The sequence below is a fragment of the Centruroides vittatus genome, unplaced genomic scaffold, assembly GCF_030686945.1.
Source record: "Centruroides vittatus isolate TY-2023 unplaced genomic scaffold, ASM3068694v2 contig_559, whole genome shotgun sequence".
NCBI lineage: Eukaryota > Metazoa > Arthropoda > Arachnida > Scorpiones > Buthidae > Centruroides > Centruroides vittatus.
In genome coordinates, this window is record NW_027122332.1 from 261,888 (window position 1) to 277,197 (window position 15,310).

Here is a 15,310-nt window from a genome sequence, read left to right on the forward strand (position 1 = left end):
CTTGGCTCTTGCTGGGAAAGTTATGCTACCCATTGCTAATTATTTATAAATATTATAATGAATTATTTAAAAATAATGGAAAATGTTAAATTACATATATACATTTCATTGAGAGAACAAATAAAAATAAATTTTATAATGAATCCCATATGATAAGGAAGAACTAGCCACTGTGGATACTCATTTGAATTAATCAATGCACTTTTAACAATAGGTGAAGTTTAAATAATTTTAACATTTTCAATCCAATGGTGGTTTGTTTTTTGTCCTTATGTTACAATATGAATCTTTGAGCATTAAGTTTTTGGCTCTAAGGCAGACTTATAACACACTATTGACGTTGGAGTCATCATCATAATAAACCTGTGTCTACCCATTTCTGTGTAATTACTCCGACACAGAGGTGTAGCTACGGTGGAGCAGTTGGAGCAAATTGCTCCAGGTGCACGAATCATGAGGGTGCCAAGTTAGAAAGGGCGAAATAAAAACTTATAAAAACATTTGTAAAAAAATGTTTGCATTTAATAATTAATCAAAACTTATTTAAGAAGCCGCATGCCACAACACTGTCTTAGTTTTTTGGCTATATCAATTGAAAAAAACAATAGCTTGTCAACTTGATCTGGAGAAAGTTATTGACCGATTTGCAAACGAAAAAGCGAGAAAACAACAATTTTGAAGTTTTTTTTATTTATTATTATGTATTTGTTATGAAACTAAACTTGCATACATTTTGTCAATGCAGTTTATATACTGTGTAGTAAATATTATTAGGTACTCCATACTTAAAGAATTATTTTGTTTTATTATTATATAATATTATAGTATTATTATATATTTATTAAATTAAATATCTTATTGTTGAAATGCCTCGAATCTCAAATAAATTAAATAATTAGATATATGTTTTTAAATTAAATGTTCAAAACAAATTTTGCGAGACCTCTTCCGAGGAACAAGGGGCACACCGATTCTACTTGCTCCAGGGCACTGAATATGTAGCTATGCCACTGCTCTGACATCAGTAGTGTGTGATAAGTCCTCCATAGAGTCAGAAACAGTGTTCAAAGATTCATATTTTTAATCTAGTTAACAAGCCATTTTTGGGTATGGACAATTGAAAGTGGAATTTAGTGTTGGAAGTGGTATAGATTCCAATTGTTTAGTTTACCAAAGGCTATCCCATCTTCCATCCATTACTGATATTTCACTTTTAAGTGTCCATGCCTGAAGATGGCTTGTTAACTTGATTGAAAATGTTAGCATTATTTAAGCTTCCCCCATTGTTAAAGATGCATTGACTAATCCAGCTGAATTCTTTATGCACTATTGTACATTTTTGAGTTCTGATTAAAAATTATAGTGAATGTACAAAATGGTAACAAATTCCCATGTGTTATTTACAAGCTAACTTTAAGCTGTCCCCATCATTCTTCATACATTATAATTTTCTCCCATGTTCTTCTGGACATCATTATCTATGCTGATAATTGGAAGTTAATACAATAAAGTAAATCCCTGATAGTTGTTTTTAGTCTGTTGTAAGACAGAATTGAGAATTTTCACAATGTCCCAATGCAAATTACTATATTTTAAGTCTAAATTCCAAGGATGCCATACTGTATCAGATTCATATCCAATACATTGATCACTGAATTTATTGTTTAGATATTATCTAACTGGGAGACCTAAGGCACAGTTTTATGCATTGGGATTTTGTGGCTAATGTGTACATATTATAAGAGAGTTATTAACTGTGTTACAATTTTTTTTAGATACCTTCATTTATTTTCACTTATTGTTGCTGGAGAAAGTATTATTAAAAATCCATTCTTTATAATCATCTAGAATTTTTTTGTTGCAGCATTTCGAATGGCTTTTATAGTACTGATTTTCTAATTGTCATGATTCTTAGGAAGAACCAAAAGATCTTAATATGATACAGCTTATTTTATGAATATTGGCCAAGCTGTAAAAATGTGTAGAAACAGGGACCAGTCTATTTACTTAGTGGAGGGAAGTTTAGTGACAAATCTGTGACAAGGTCACTGTATGTTACGAAAAAAGGACTCCTAAACTTTTAAAAAATTCAAAAGCTCCAACTGAATACTGTACATTGACCAGCTAACATATATGAAACCATCTGTAAATCTGATGAATTACAGATGGCAGTTGCAGACATTAATAACTGATTTTTAAAAAATGCTTAACATAAATAAGTACAGGTAGGCCTCCTACAACGCGGTAGATGCGTTCCTTGAAAATACCGCGTTGTGGAAAATCGCGTTATAGGAGACACCAACTTAATACAAAAACTGGGATTCGGTTCTAAAAAGAGAAAAACTGCCTTTTACGGTGTAACATTTTCATCATTTTTTAAATTTATGTACATAAAAAGCTTAAATAAAATTCAACATCATATAAAAACTAAAAAGATTATGATTTCAAGTCAAAATCAAAAAGAAACATAATGTTATGCTCAAATTCAGTCCTCATCGTCACTTATTATAGTTGTTCAAGAATGTTTGACTGGCCTTATTTCAAGATCTGAGCTTGTTCCATCAAGTTCCACTGCACTTATGTGATCCGTTGCGATTTTTCTGTTATGTGAAAGATAATTCGTTTCTAAATACCCTAAACCGCGTTGTAAAAGTACCACGTTGTAAGAAAATTTCCGCATTTTTCCAACTGCGTTGGAGCGAAAACGTGTTGTAAAAATACCGCGTTGTAGGAGGCCTACCTGTATTAGATATTTTTAGTTATAATACTGTTGCATAAAAATAAACTATAATTGGATTTATTGTGTGTAAATGCATCTAATCTTGTTATATCTTATCTTTTGTCTGTATAGTAATCTTTAAAATTGTTTATAAATTATATTATTGTAATTTAATATCAACTGTACTGAATCAATTAGTTATTTTTAATATTTTCTTTTCATTTTTATAATTAGACTATTCTTATAAAACATTCTATTAAAACAATAATAATAAATTTGTTTTTGTTAGATAAATGCTTTTAGTTGCTCTATTTACATATTTTTATAAGATTTAAGTTAATTTTTTTCAGAATTTTTCATCTAGGAATTAATTTTGGTAATCCTTCTGAAAAGTCACTCTTTACACCCCCAATTTCCATCATAACCAGTATCTTACTAGTTTTTTTTTATTATTATTAATATTAGTTTACCATGACTATAATCTATTAATAACGCTTATTACACTGATATAAAATCTAGATGAAAAAGAGTGATTGAACTAGTCTATTGGTTTAAAGAGAAAACTTTCTTTATTTGCACCTGTATACAATACTTTCTTGTATTTTAGACCTTTTCATTCCTCGTCAGCAGGTGTTTTGTCTATTGTAATTCTAAAAATACAAACAAACTTTAATTATATAACAATAAAAGTTAATTACATACTTAAAATAATACTTTAGATAAATTATTTTTAACTAAAACATAAATCTTGAAATTTTTATTTATTTATTTATTTATTTTTAATCCTTCTCTAACTAGATGATGATGTTTTCAGTGATTTCCACTTAATGCCTGTAATGTCTAATCATAAAAGTTGTCTTTAATTAATTAAAGAGAATCTTCATTAATTATTAATTAATATAAATAATATCTTTTCTAACTTCTTCACTTATCTGTTTCTTTAAGGACTTTTTTTCTTTTCCTTTATTACTTCTTTAACCCTTGTTATAAAATTAACTGGACTTTCTTCTTCTCCTCTTATTTTCCCTGTTGTTGTCATATATAAATATCATGATTATTAAGATTTTCTCTATAAGGTTCAAAATATAAGAAAGTATTGTATACAGGTGCAAATAGTTTATTTTCAAATCAATAGAAAAGTTCAATCTTTCTTTATCATCCATATGTTACATCAGTGTAATAAGTCATATTAATAGATTATAGTTACAGCAAACTAATATTAATAAATAATATTTAATGAAAAAGGACAAGAAGCATTGATTAATAGAATCTTAATAGGTTCATGACCAATGTTCAATATTAAATAATAATATTAATGTTTTAAAAGCTTATAAAGAATAATCTAGATTTTATGAGAAAAGAGTTAGAGTTTAGCCATTGTATATCTGATTTATAATTATTTCAAATTTATTACTTTTTTGCTGTTTCATATTGTAATTTTCAAGTTTTTTACAGTCAAAGACCACACTTCGGGACATACTGATCTATTGATAAGTTACATGATTAATGAATAATCAATATAAATAGTTTTTTACAAACCATATAGTTTCATATTATTTGTAAGAAGTGCAAAAATTGTTTCTGTATATAATTTTTTAATTAATAATACATTTTTTTAATATATAATAATTTGAAATATACATAAATACAGTATGTAATAGTCTAAATTATAGCTTGAAGTATATTTTGAATTAAACTGTGATCATCAAAATTTTATACTCTGTGGTTTCTATACATTTTAATTAAACAAATAATTCTGTAATCAACTAGTATAATTAAAGGAAACTTTTTCTATGTGATTTGTTTGTAAAAAAATTTAGATGGCCTAAAAAATATTTATGGGAACTTTCTACAAAAATTATATTTCATTTAACTATTTATTAAATAGATATATATCACTTATTTGTTTAAAATATATTTGTAATCATAAGCAAATGTGTCCATTAAGTTGGAATTTGATGATCAAGTTGGAATTTTGTGATATGCAGAAATTAATTTTGAATATACAAAATTTATGTTTTCAAAAGATTACTCTTATTTTCATTAACTTCTTTCCATTCTAATATTAAATATAAGTGCTGATGTTTAATTTTAGAAACTTGTACTTAATTTTAGTATTGTAATGGTAAGAAGTTAATGATATGATGATCTATGGCTAATTTTTTGAACAAATTTAAAATAATAGCAAAAATATATAATAAATGTTTCTGAGAAAGCTAGAAATTTCTAGTCAACAAAATTGAAGTATTGTATATTCTTTCTAATGAAATATATTTTGATTAGTAAAAAATTTAGAATATAAGAAGGTTTGGATGTGAAAATTTAAAAAATTTTCAAATTAAATTTCAAATATAAAAGTTTTACTTAAATTATTTACAAAATAAATGTCATTTTTTTTTAACAAAAAAATTATCAATTTTTGTTCACTTTATTTGGTGAATGTCATTTTTGTAGAGAAGAATTTCATTTAGATATTTCACTTTAGGTTGGCCAGTCAGTGGAAGTGTTATGTAATTTCCCATCCAATTTTAATTTGGGTTACTAGAGACTTGATTTATTGGCATTCAGATCGCTGAAAGTGTATTTATTATATTACATTATAATCAATTGATATACAGTAATACCTCGGTTTTCATTGACTTTGGTTATCATCGACTTTGGTTATCATCAGTTTCGTCGATTTTTTTCGTGAAAAATTTGTCTCAATTTTTGTCAATTGCCTTGGATTTCGTCAGCGTGCCCAAGTGACCTTGCTGCTAATTTTGTGAAAACAAAGGGCGACCCACATGTTTTCCATAGCAGTGTGGCGTTATTTCTTGTTGTGTGAACATTATACCACGACGGCCCACCTTTGGCCAACGGTTCCATTCCCTGAACACCGGGAGTTCAGTCTTGGGATTGCACTTCGTCAGGGCGGGCTGGCCACATGAAGTTTTTCAGGTTTTCTCCACGTCTGTAACTCCTGAATAGGGACCAGTTACCCTTAAACAGATTTCCCGTAAGGCATTATTCCCCTTGATATGACCATCATAAATGCATACAACTACTATTACATGACAATTACGTCACACTTTACCACGGGGCGATATAGGCTAGAAGCTCATGTTCAACTAGCTTCTACAAGACAAGACATTACCCCATGTGTCTAGCTGAACAATTCCATTGCTTTCATCTTAATGCTAATTATCTTATCTTTAATCTTAATGCTTTTATCTTTATGCTAATTAGCCTTTTATGTTAATTTCTTATTGCTTTTAGTATTTAACACTATATTAATTCTCTATAAAATGTGTTTTTGGTGTGTATTTTGGATTGTCTAGAATGAATTAATTGGATTTACATTTGATTCATATGGAAATAATTGCCTCTGTTTTCGTCGGTTTCAGATTTTGCCAATTGTTTTTGGACAGATTATCAACGAAAACCAAGGTATCACTGTAATTTGAATATTATTGACATAAAATATTATTACTACATGTTATTTTTCATACTTTTTTCTTTTATGGAGGAGGAGATATTGTGAAAATTGATATATTATGATGATAGGAATTCCAAGTTATACTTACCTTTAATGTAAGATTGAAAACTTTTGCAAAAATTACAATTCTGATGCAACTGTTATTATAACAACAAATTTGCTGTATGTCATTAGTTTGCGTTTATGTTCATATTTGAATTATATTTTAGAAATTTTGTATTAATAGATACATAATTGAAAATATTTGGTTTAAATTTATATGCTCTTAAAAGATTACTTAAATAGGACTAAATGAAACTGAAATTAAGTAGATAAAATTAATCATAACATAATGACAACTTTTAAAATAGGAAGCCAAAATTACCTTATTTTTAAAAAATCTATTTGTCTAAAATATAGCAAATAGTTGCTTACTAGGGACACTATGAAACATTGTCATGTCGTTATAGAATTGAGATGGCATATTGCCTCATTTCCTATCTACCCCTGTCACTTCTACGCAATTCTATCTTTCACTCCATCTAAGCCAAGCACTGACATGTTTGAATGTGTATATAAGGGTATGCATGTATTTATGGATGTGACTTGTATATGTGAAAATGAGATAGAAAGAATGAGTGTATGTGTGTGTGTGATCACAAGAAAACATTTATAACTACACAAGGAGGCAATCTTTACAATTGTCAGTCACAGAGAGGCAATCCTTGCACTTGCTTGAAAGAAAAAGGTGATTCTTATACCTACTGAGCATGGAAGAGATGATCCTTGCACTTGCTGACACAGGGAGGTGATCCTTTCATTCACTCAGTATTGCTTGCTTTGTTTCATTTTTTTTGGTGTCCATTTTCCATTAGGCATGCACAATGCTATTTTTTTTTCTATTTTTGCTCCTTAACGTTTGTTAAGCACACTCAATCATGTCAGCGAGCATGGAAATTGTCACTTTGACATCACTATATCTTGAAAATGAAGTCATGGACCCTCATTTTTTATTACAGTTTTGGATTTCTCATTGCAATTGATGGAAAATGGCAAGGTTTTATCAAAATCAACCAATCAAATTTTGAGACCAAACTCAATTCTATAAGCCACATAAAAAGGGTTTGCTAATGCTCCATCTCAAAATAGCTTTGAAGATTAGCTTGATTTGTTATACAAAATGATTGAAGTTATTACTCTTACAGTAGAGCATCGATTATCCGACCTCCGATTAACCGACTTATCGGTTAATCGACCGCGTTCCAGTTGGCAAATTCAAATGTCCGCTAGTGATGTGGCGCTACAGTATTTGGTTATGTCTTGGCTACTTTAATATTATTTTTGTTAAATTTTTGCATGTTTTAGTTGGCAGCACTGGCTCGACCATGAAAGGGAGGCTAGTATTTAAACCAGGTCTAATACACTATACTAATAATGAATTTTTTCATACTTTTCAGTTATCCGACCAACCCCAGTCCCCAATTAAGTCGGATAATCGATGCTCTACTGTATTTTTTTCATATGATAGTAGACTTATAGAAAGGAGATTGTTTAATATTTTTAATAATTTATGAATTAAGGAATTTCTTAACTTTGTTACTTAAGACTATTAATGTTGCTAATTTACAATTTATAGGTGAGCTAGTTTTCTAAATGATTCATTAACACAACAACTCATTTATTCATCAATTAATAATTAATTAGTAAGAAAGGATTTTTCAAACCGATACAAAATATCATTATTTATTCTGTAATAAAGTAAATATTTTAAAAGTAGAAATGAAAATAAATATTAAAGTATATATGTTTTGCTTCCAAAATTGCTTTTCATCTAGTTTAAATTTAAATTTACATTTTATAACTTTAATTTTTTAGTTGAAAAATATAAACTATTGATTTAAAACTGATTCAGTTTTCATAAATTTTGATGTTTCTTATATTTCAGTGAAATGAATATTTCTAAATGGTTAAATGCTCACTATGATCCCTTGGCTACTTTATATACATTTTCATCATGCATGTGTCTTGTTGATCTTCAAGGAGATGGAGATTATAAATTGATTATTGCTGATCTTGGAACAGGCTCATATAATATGAAGCTTAAAGTCTATAAAGGTTATTCTTAAATATTGTTTATTTCTTTAAAAGGACTTCATCACATTATATTTTAATTTAAATATTTTTTTTTATTAAAATAAATTTTAATTTTCTAATATTTTTTCATCTTTCTGTTAATATCATGCAGGAACAAATTTATTATCAGAACATACTATTATCGATATTCCAACAGGAGTTGTTGCATTTCATATGAATACAGGTGACACAAAAGCTCCAGGTATGTTTTATTTTTCTTAAATCTAGTGATGTACTGTACCTGATGTTTTTGAAGTGAAATATTCTTAATAAACAATATAGTAACATATATAGTAAAAGTTTTATTGATTGTAAATCTTGATATATTTGAAATAAATAATTTTGATATTATAAGATATACAGATTTCTCTTGTACAACACAGCATTCTTACAACATGGTTTCACTCTAACACAGCTTGAAATTTGAGGAAATTTCCCATACAACACTGTTCTTATAACATGGTTTTGCTCTAACATGGTTTGAGAATTGGAGACATCCCTACACAAAACATCACAATTTTTGAAAATGAAAAACACTTATTCTTTTCTTTTTTTTTTTTTATTTAAGCAGGCATGTGTGTTGTCTCATATTTGTTCATGGATTTTAGAATATTCAAATTTTCAGTGCAGCTGTTATACAAAATGATTGAAGTTATTACTCTTACAGTAGAGCATCGATTATCCAACCCCTGATTAACCGACTTATCAGTTAACCGATCGCGTTCTAGTTGGCAAATTCTTTTAAAAGTCTTTTGCCTAGATTAGTCCTTCATAGTCTTTTGCCTAGTTTTCTTTAATGAGAACTGATTGTGTAATTTTTCTTCTTTATCCTAGCTTCCTATAAACCTGGTGTTGCTCTCATTGGTGATAGTGCTCTAAATGAATCCAAAAGACTGTTTATATTTTATATTTTTTAGATTAAATTAAAAGTTACTACATAAAAAAATTAAATTATTAAAAATCTCTTAGGCAAACACAAGCAAATGAAAAAATCAGATTTTATGAAAAAAGTAGAGAAAAATGAAGATGTTGCTGATAATTCAGGTTGAGGTCTACAGAAAAGTTCAGAAGATCATGACATTTTGCCAAAAAGAAAACAACACCAATGGCCAAATGAATAAAAACCACTGAATACTGGTAGTTGATTGTGGGTTTGTGCCTTGTTTTCTTTACGTTTATAATACCTAAATAGGGGCTAGTTTTCCTTAGAAAGTTCTCCTAGGAGGCAATCCTTCTTCAGCAGATTATCTGTGTGTCACGTCATATAAAAGTAAAACCAAATCAAAAAGAAAACATCTCATTTAACAGTGTTTAGCAGTGAATAAAAAATTAATATTAATGTGCAATACTTTTGATTGTAATTGCTAATTAATTATTGATTGTTTTAATAAGCATATTTCTCTTAACTATGAAAAGAATAATATACTTTTGCTGACTTTTGGAATCTAATAGTATGTTTTGTACTAGTCTTTTGTTTTGTATAGCTTGGATTCTCATAACAGCACTTTTTCAGAATCTAATTACTGTGCTATATGGGGAATATCTGTATCTTATTTGTATTTTTCAATAAACTACTTATCTAATTTTATTTATTACTTTTTTACAAAACATCTTGTTTTTACATTTAGATTGCTAAAATGAACTAACAACTCATTATTAAAAAGATATTTATGTATTATATACAGATTTATTTTATTTTAAATTCCAATGAGATTTAATTTATAAATGCAAGTTTCAATAGAAATATTTAATGGTCACTTCATAAAATAAAATCACTTAGTTTCACACTAAAAATATTAACAGTTTTAAATAGTCTGCTTTTTTCTTTCAGGTAAAATATATTTATTTGTCATAAGCAAAAAGTATCAATAATTTACTTTTTGTTCATTTTGATGATAATATAAAAGTTTTTTAATTAAATTATAAAAATTCTTTATCAAATCAAAGTTGAAAAACATACTCTTGCTATACAATTGTTTCAATATATACTATAATTAAATCACTTTATGGTGGATTCTGCATAATGAAATAAGTTTATTGTATGCTAAATATTCTCTTTACAATGATCAGTGATTGTTGAGCTGCAATTTGAACAAATTGTAAACATAAATTCTCAGTCATCCATCCGTCTATTTGTCTGTCTGTCCTTTCTTAATCTTGAGAATGGAGTTAGATACATGAAAGTCAAGACCAGATATAGAAAGTTTAGGGGCAGGAGTCCCCAAAAGTATATATGAACTTCTGATGCAAACTGGAAGTTATGTTGTTTCAATTCAAAACTTTTTCCCTGAAAGGAGTTAGATGACTGGCATGACTCTATTGCTAACAGAAAAGTATGATGTACAGGGACAAGATCTACTAATTTGAGATGGCGAGCATATATTTTAAATTAAATTAAAAATATGATTAAAAATTGCAACCCAGCATTGTGACAATATCACAATAAGTAATTGCTTGTCACCAATTAGATTATGTGGGATGATAGGCAGGGCTATTTTTCAAACGAAATGCATTGTACTAACAACAGCAAAGTATTGATAGCTGGTGCTATATATTGGTAATTCCTCATTAAAAATATTTGTGTGTATTCAGTTACCATATATGTATACCAGTAGTAATTTTTTTTAGAAGGAAAGCACTAGTGATATGTAAGCTAATCAGCAATACAAACATTTTGTTAATCTGCATTTATTATTTTAAATATTTTGGCATAAAATAAAAAATAGTAATAAAATTAGTTTTTAATTTGCACTTTTTGTGCAAATTAAAAACTAATTTTATTACTATTTTTTATTTTTTTTAACTTAAGCTGTCTCTGTTTATTTATTATTCTATATTAATCTAATACTTCCATTTTAAAAACATCTTTTAGAGAGAAACAGCTTTGTTATGTGGTGAACACTTCAACTTCTGAAGTCTCAGAATGAATTACCAAAAACAGTGTATTACTGAATTTACGTCTTGATATTCTCACAATATAGTGGTGTCTCTGGAACAGATTAATATCATAAAGTACAGATCAACTGTACTTTATTATATCAATTTGTCCTAGACTTGTTATTTTATAATATTTATCTATCATTTTTCACTAAATACATTCTTATGATAAAACTAAAAGAAAATAATAATTTGAAAATTTTAAATAAGCCGTTTTCTTAAATATTGTAACTGCTGATATTATGAAATGTGATGAGAAGTTTTTATTTCTTTATAGCAATTGCAGTAGCATCTGGAGCAAATATATATGTATATAAAAATATGAGACCTTTTTATAAGTTTACATTACCTACATTGGAAGTGAGCCAAGCTGAGCTGGATGTATGGAATCAAGCTAAAGATGTAATTATCTCATATTTTTATCTATCATTTGTTGTGTTCTTATGTATTGATATTTTGTTTTCAATATCTGGTGTTGCATTGCTTGTACAGAATGATAAATTATGTTCTTAGCAATTGATTAAAAAAAATTTTATTGTCGTCCATTCCTGATTTTTGAAACATTCTCAAAATCAATAGCCTCTGTTGAAAAAAATATTCTTCCTGTAAAATTACTTACTGTATAATATTTATCTTTTATACTTTTTTTAATACAGTAATTTTACAAGAGTTTTCAGAATTCATTTACTCCTGATACTTTGTCTATAAGTTTCTTCTTTTCACAAATTGTGAAAAGAAGCTTATAGATAAAGTATCAGGAGTAAGTGTATAGTGTAGCAGTTATATGATGCAGACAGAAATTAATTGCACAAAATTCATATATGTAGTTGAATCACTTTCAACTAATGTAGATCCAGCTGCATAGTTAATATTCAATATGCAAAGGATAGCAGAATCATGGCACATTGCTGGTTATTTATTGTTATTTTTAGTTTTATTTAAATAAAATTAAACATAGCAATAATAAAAATTTAGATATGTTTCATGCATTAAATAGAACAAGTTTAATTCTCACAACATATCTAATTGTGAGTTACAGATCTATGCAGCTCGACTAAAATTAATTGAAAGTGATTCAACCATGTATATGAATTTTGTGCAATTAATTTCACTTTGATAGTATTGCAAACCTAAAATGATGCATCATATAACCAGGAAACTATACAATTTTTCCTGATGTTTTGTCAACAATTTCTCTGCACAATCTCCTATGGAGCATTACTTTTGAATAACTCTGTATTGTAATAGTAAATGACATTGGGACAAGACAACATTCTAATTGCAACTAAATAATTTGGTATACGTTTAACTAATTCATAAAGATTTTTTAATAAAGCCAAAAAGAATGTTTTTCAACAACTTTGCCTGATAGCCTCAAACTTTCTAGTATACAGTAGTAAAACAGTAGTAGTAAAGGCATACAACAGTAGTAGTGAAGTCATATAACTATGGAATTAATGATGGTCAGATTGCTGAAGAAATTAAGGTGGTCAGCCTACTGCTCTGGGGAACCTGGGATTGAATCTAAGCAGTTGAAAAACCTCAGAAATTTTTATAAGATTGTATGTCACCATCCAGCTGTCCTCATTATGGACCTGGTCAAACCCATCAAGAGTATGATTAAAAAAGACTTTCTTAGATGATGCCCACATGGTGGAAAGTCAAAAATGAAAAAACATATGAGGTTATTTAATTCCATAGTTTTTAAGCTTTGCGATTTAGTATTTATAAACATTTTAATTAATTTAATTTTTATTTTTTCAATAGTATTGCCTGAGTCAACATGAGTATCATACCATTGTGCATAAAGACTAATCCAAATACTTATAATGAAAGAAAACTACTGGAATACTTTCCCCTCTATATCTCAACTTTTCATTTTTAGATCTAACATCACCATTGTGGAAAATGTCAATTTTTGATTTAGTTAAATATAGCTTCAAATTATCATCATTTAGATATTTATGTAAAATATTAATTAGTTCCTGTAAACCAGTAACAGGTACCATCTGCATAAGTGATTACCTTCATGCAAGGCCATTCATACAAGGAGAGTTTTGGGTTTAATCTCTCCCATTCGAGAAGAGTTGGAATATGTTAATAAAATAGTATATTGTATATAATTTATATTTATTTTGTACCCACTCAATTCCTCCTCAGTCTACTATATTGTGTAGCTTTATATTTACATTGTGAAAATTAATAAACAACTTTATGAATAAGTAATGCTTTTTTTTAAAACCCCATCCTTTAAAAATCCTGAACAGGGGGCTGGCTAAATTATTACTTGAGCAAAGCATATTAATTCATACTCAAATAAATTGGATTTATATAAACTCTGAAAATGCTCGACTGATCTCAAGCAAATATGGTATGGACATCGAGTCCAAGTCAATGAATCTCATAAGCTATTTGGAATCCTGAGAAGATTGTGTCCTTGAGAAATATTATGGGAAACACTGCCATAGACTTAAGCTGGGATTTTGGGTGCTAAGCTCAATTTGCAAGCATTGAAAATAATAAATGTGATGATAGTTATAGAATGTGATCATAATGCCTTCTTAATTAGATAAAATTTTGCATAATTTTCTCACCTCTAGGACATCAAAATCCACAGTATATCCATAGATTCTCCAATTAAATAGAATAATTGGTCTGCAATTTGAAAAATTCTACTGTAGACCTATAAATTCCCACTGTCTTTCCATAATCTCGAGAATGGAGTTAGATAGATGAAAGATGAGACCAGATTTGGAAATCTTAAAGGCAGGCGTTCCCAATTAACTATATATAAACTTATGACGTAAACCGGAAGGCATGTTATTTCAATCCAAAACTTTTCCCTTCAAAGCAGTTAATAGATAACTGTCACAACTGCATTGCTAATAGAAAAGTATGATGTACAGGGGCAAGACACTACAGTACTAATTTGAGGTGGAGAGCATATATTTTAAATAAAATAAATTAAAAATATGATTAAAAATTGCAGCCTGGCATTGTGACAATGTCACAATAAATAATTGCTTGTTATAATTTTTATATCACTAGTTAGCACCAAAGCAGAATGAACTATTGCATGAACAAGTTGTTTAAAGTTTATAAAATTACAAATTACTATTAAATTAAGAATATGACTTGTGCATAATTGATACATTTCATTTGATTAATATATTTAATAAAATAATTAATTATACAATGCAATTGAATAAATTTTTGAAATTATTTTTATCAGCATAAATGCATAGTAAATATGTAGAATAATTTGATAAAATTTTTAAAAAATGTAAATATAAATTAAGTTGAGTATACTGAAGTAATAATATTTTTTAGGATAAACTTGATCTTACTAACTTGAAAGAAGTTCTAGAAAGTATCAGGTTTGTAATGTTATTTAAGTATTTAAAACTTAAAAATAATTTTGGTATTTATTTTGAGACATTTATTTTGGTACATTTTATTTATTTAACAAAAATTCTTAATAATAAGGCATGCTTACAATAAAAAATGTTGAGTCAAAACATTGCTATGTTTAAATTTATATTGTTATACAGTAGAACCTTGATTAGCTAAGATAATGTAGACTGATTTTAAAAAGAATGATTTGTCTCACATTTTAGTTAAATGATAAAAGATAACAGAAACAAATCATTTTGGAATACATGTTAACATCTTAAACTTTTACGAATTATAGTGTAAGAAATGTAGTGTATTCACTTACAAATTCTCCTTGGTTAATTGGGCTTGAATAATCAGGGTTGTACTATAGATATTACAAGTTAAGCCTGTTCTAGAATGGTATTAAAGATTTTATATATTTTTGAAAAGAGATTTATTCACAAATAACAATTTTATGTGTTAGAGATGAAAAGCATTTGCTAGAGTTTGTTTTTTAATATATTATTTTGTGGTTATCCAGTTATGTTGGAGTTAATAGAGATGAAACAATTTTCAATTATGCAAATTTTTGACATAAGAATTAGGATTTTTGATAAATCGCAAAGATGATGTAAAAACAATAATCAAAATTTTTAAAATTAGAAATAATTACAAGGGTCATTCTAAAA

The 15,310-nt window shown here is 27.8% G+C and overlaps 1 protein-coding gene across 1 annotated transcript in view; it reads left to right on the top strand.

The window, feature by feature from the left end:
• The window catches only part of BBS1 (Bardet-Biedl syndrome 1), a 30,415-nt gene that overhangs the window by 1,686 nt on the left and 13,419 nt on the right, over positions 1-15,310 (top strand). The window contains exons 2-5 of the mRNA XM_067274680.1: positions 8,122-8,291; positions 8,422-8,511; positions 11,524-11,648; positions 14,577-14,623. Coding sequence (XP_067130781.1) covers positions 8,122-8,291; positions 8,422-8,511; positions 11,524-11,648; positions 14,577-14,623 — 432 coding nt within the window. The remainder of the gene's footprint in view (positions 1-8,121; positions 8,292-8,421; positions 8,512-11,523; positions 11,649-14,576; positions 14,624-15,310) is intronic.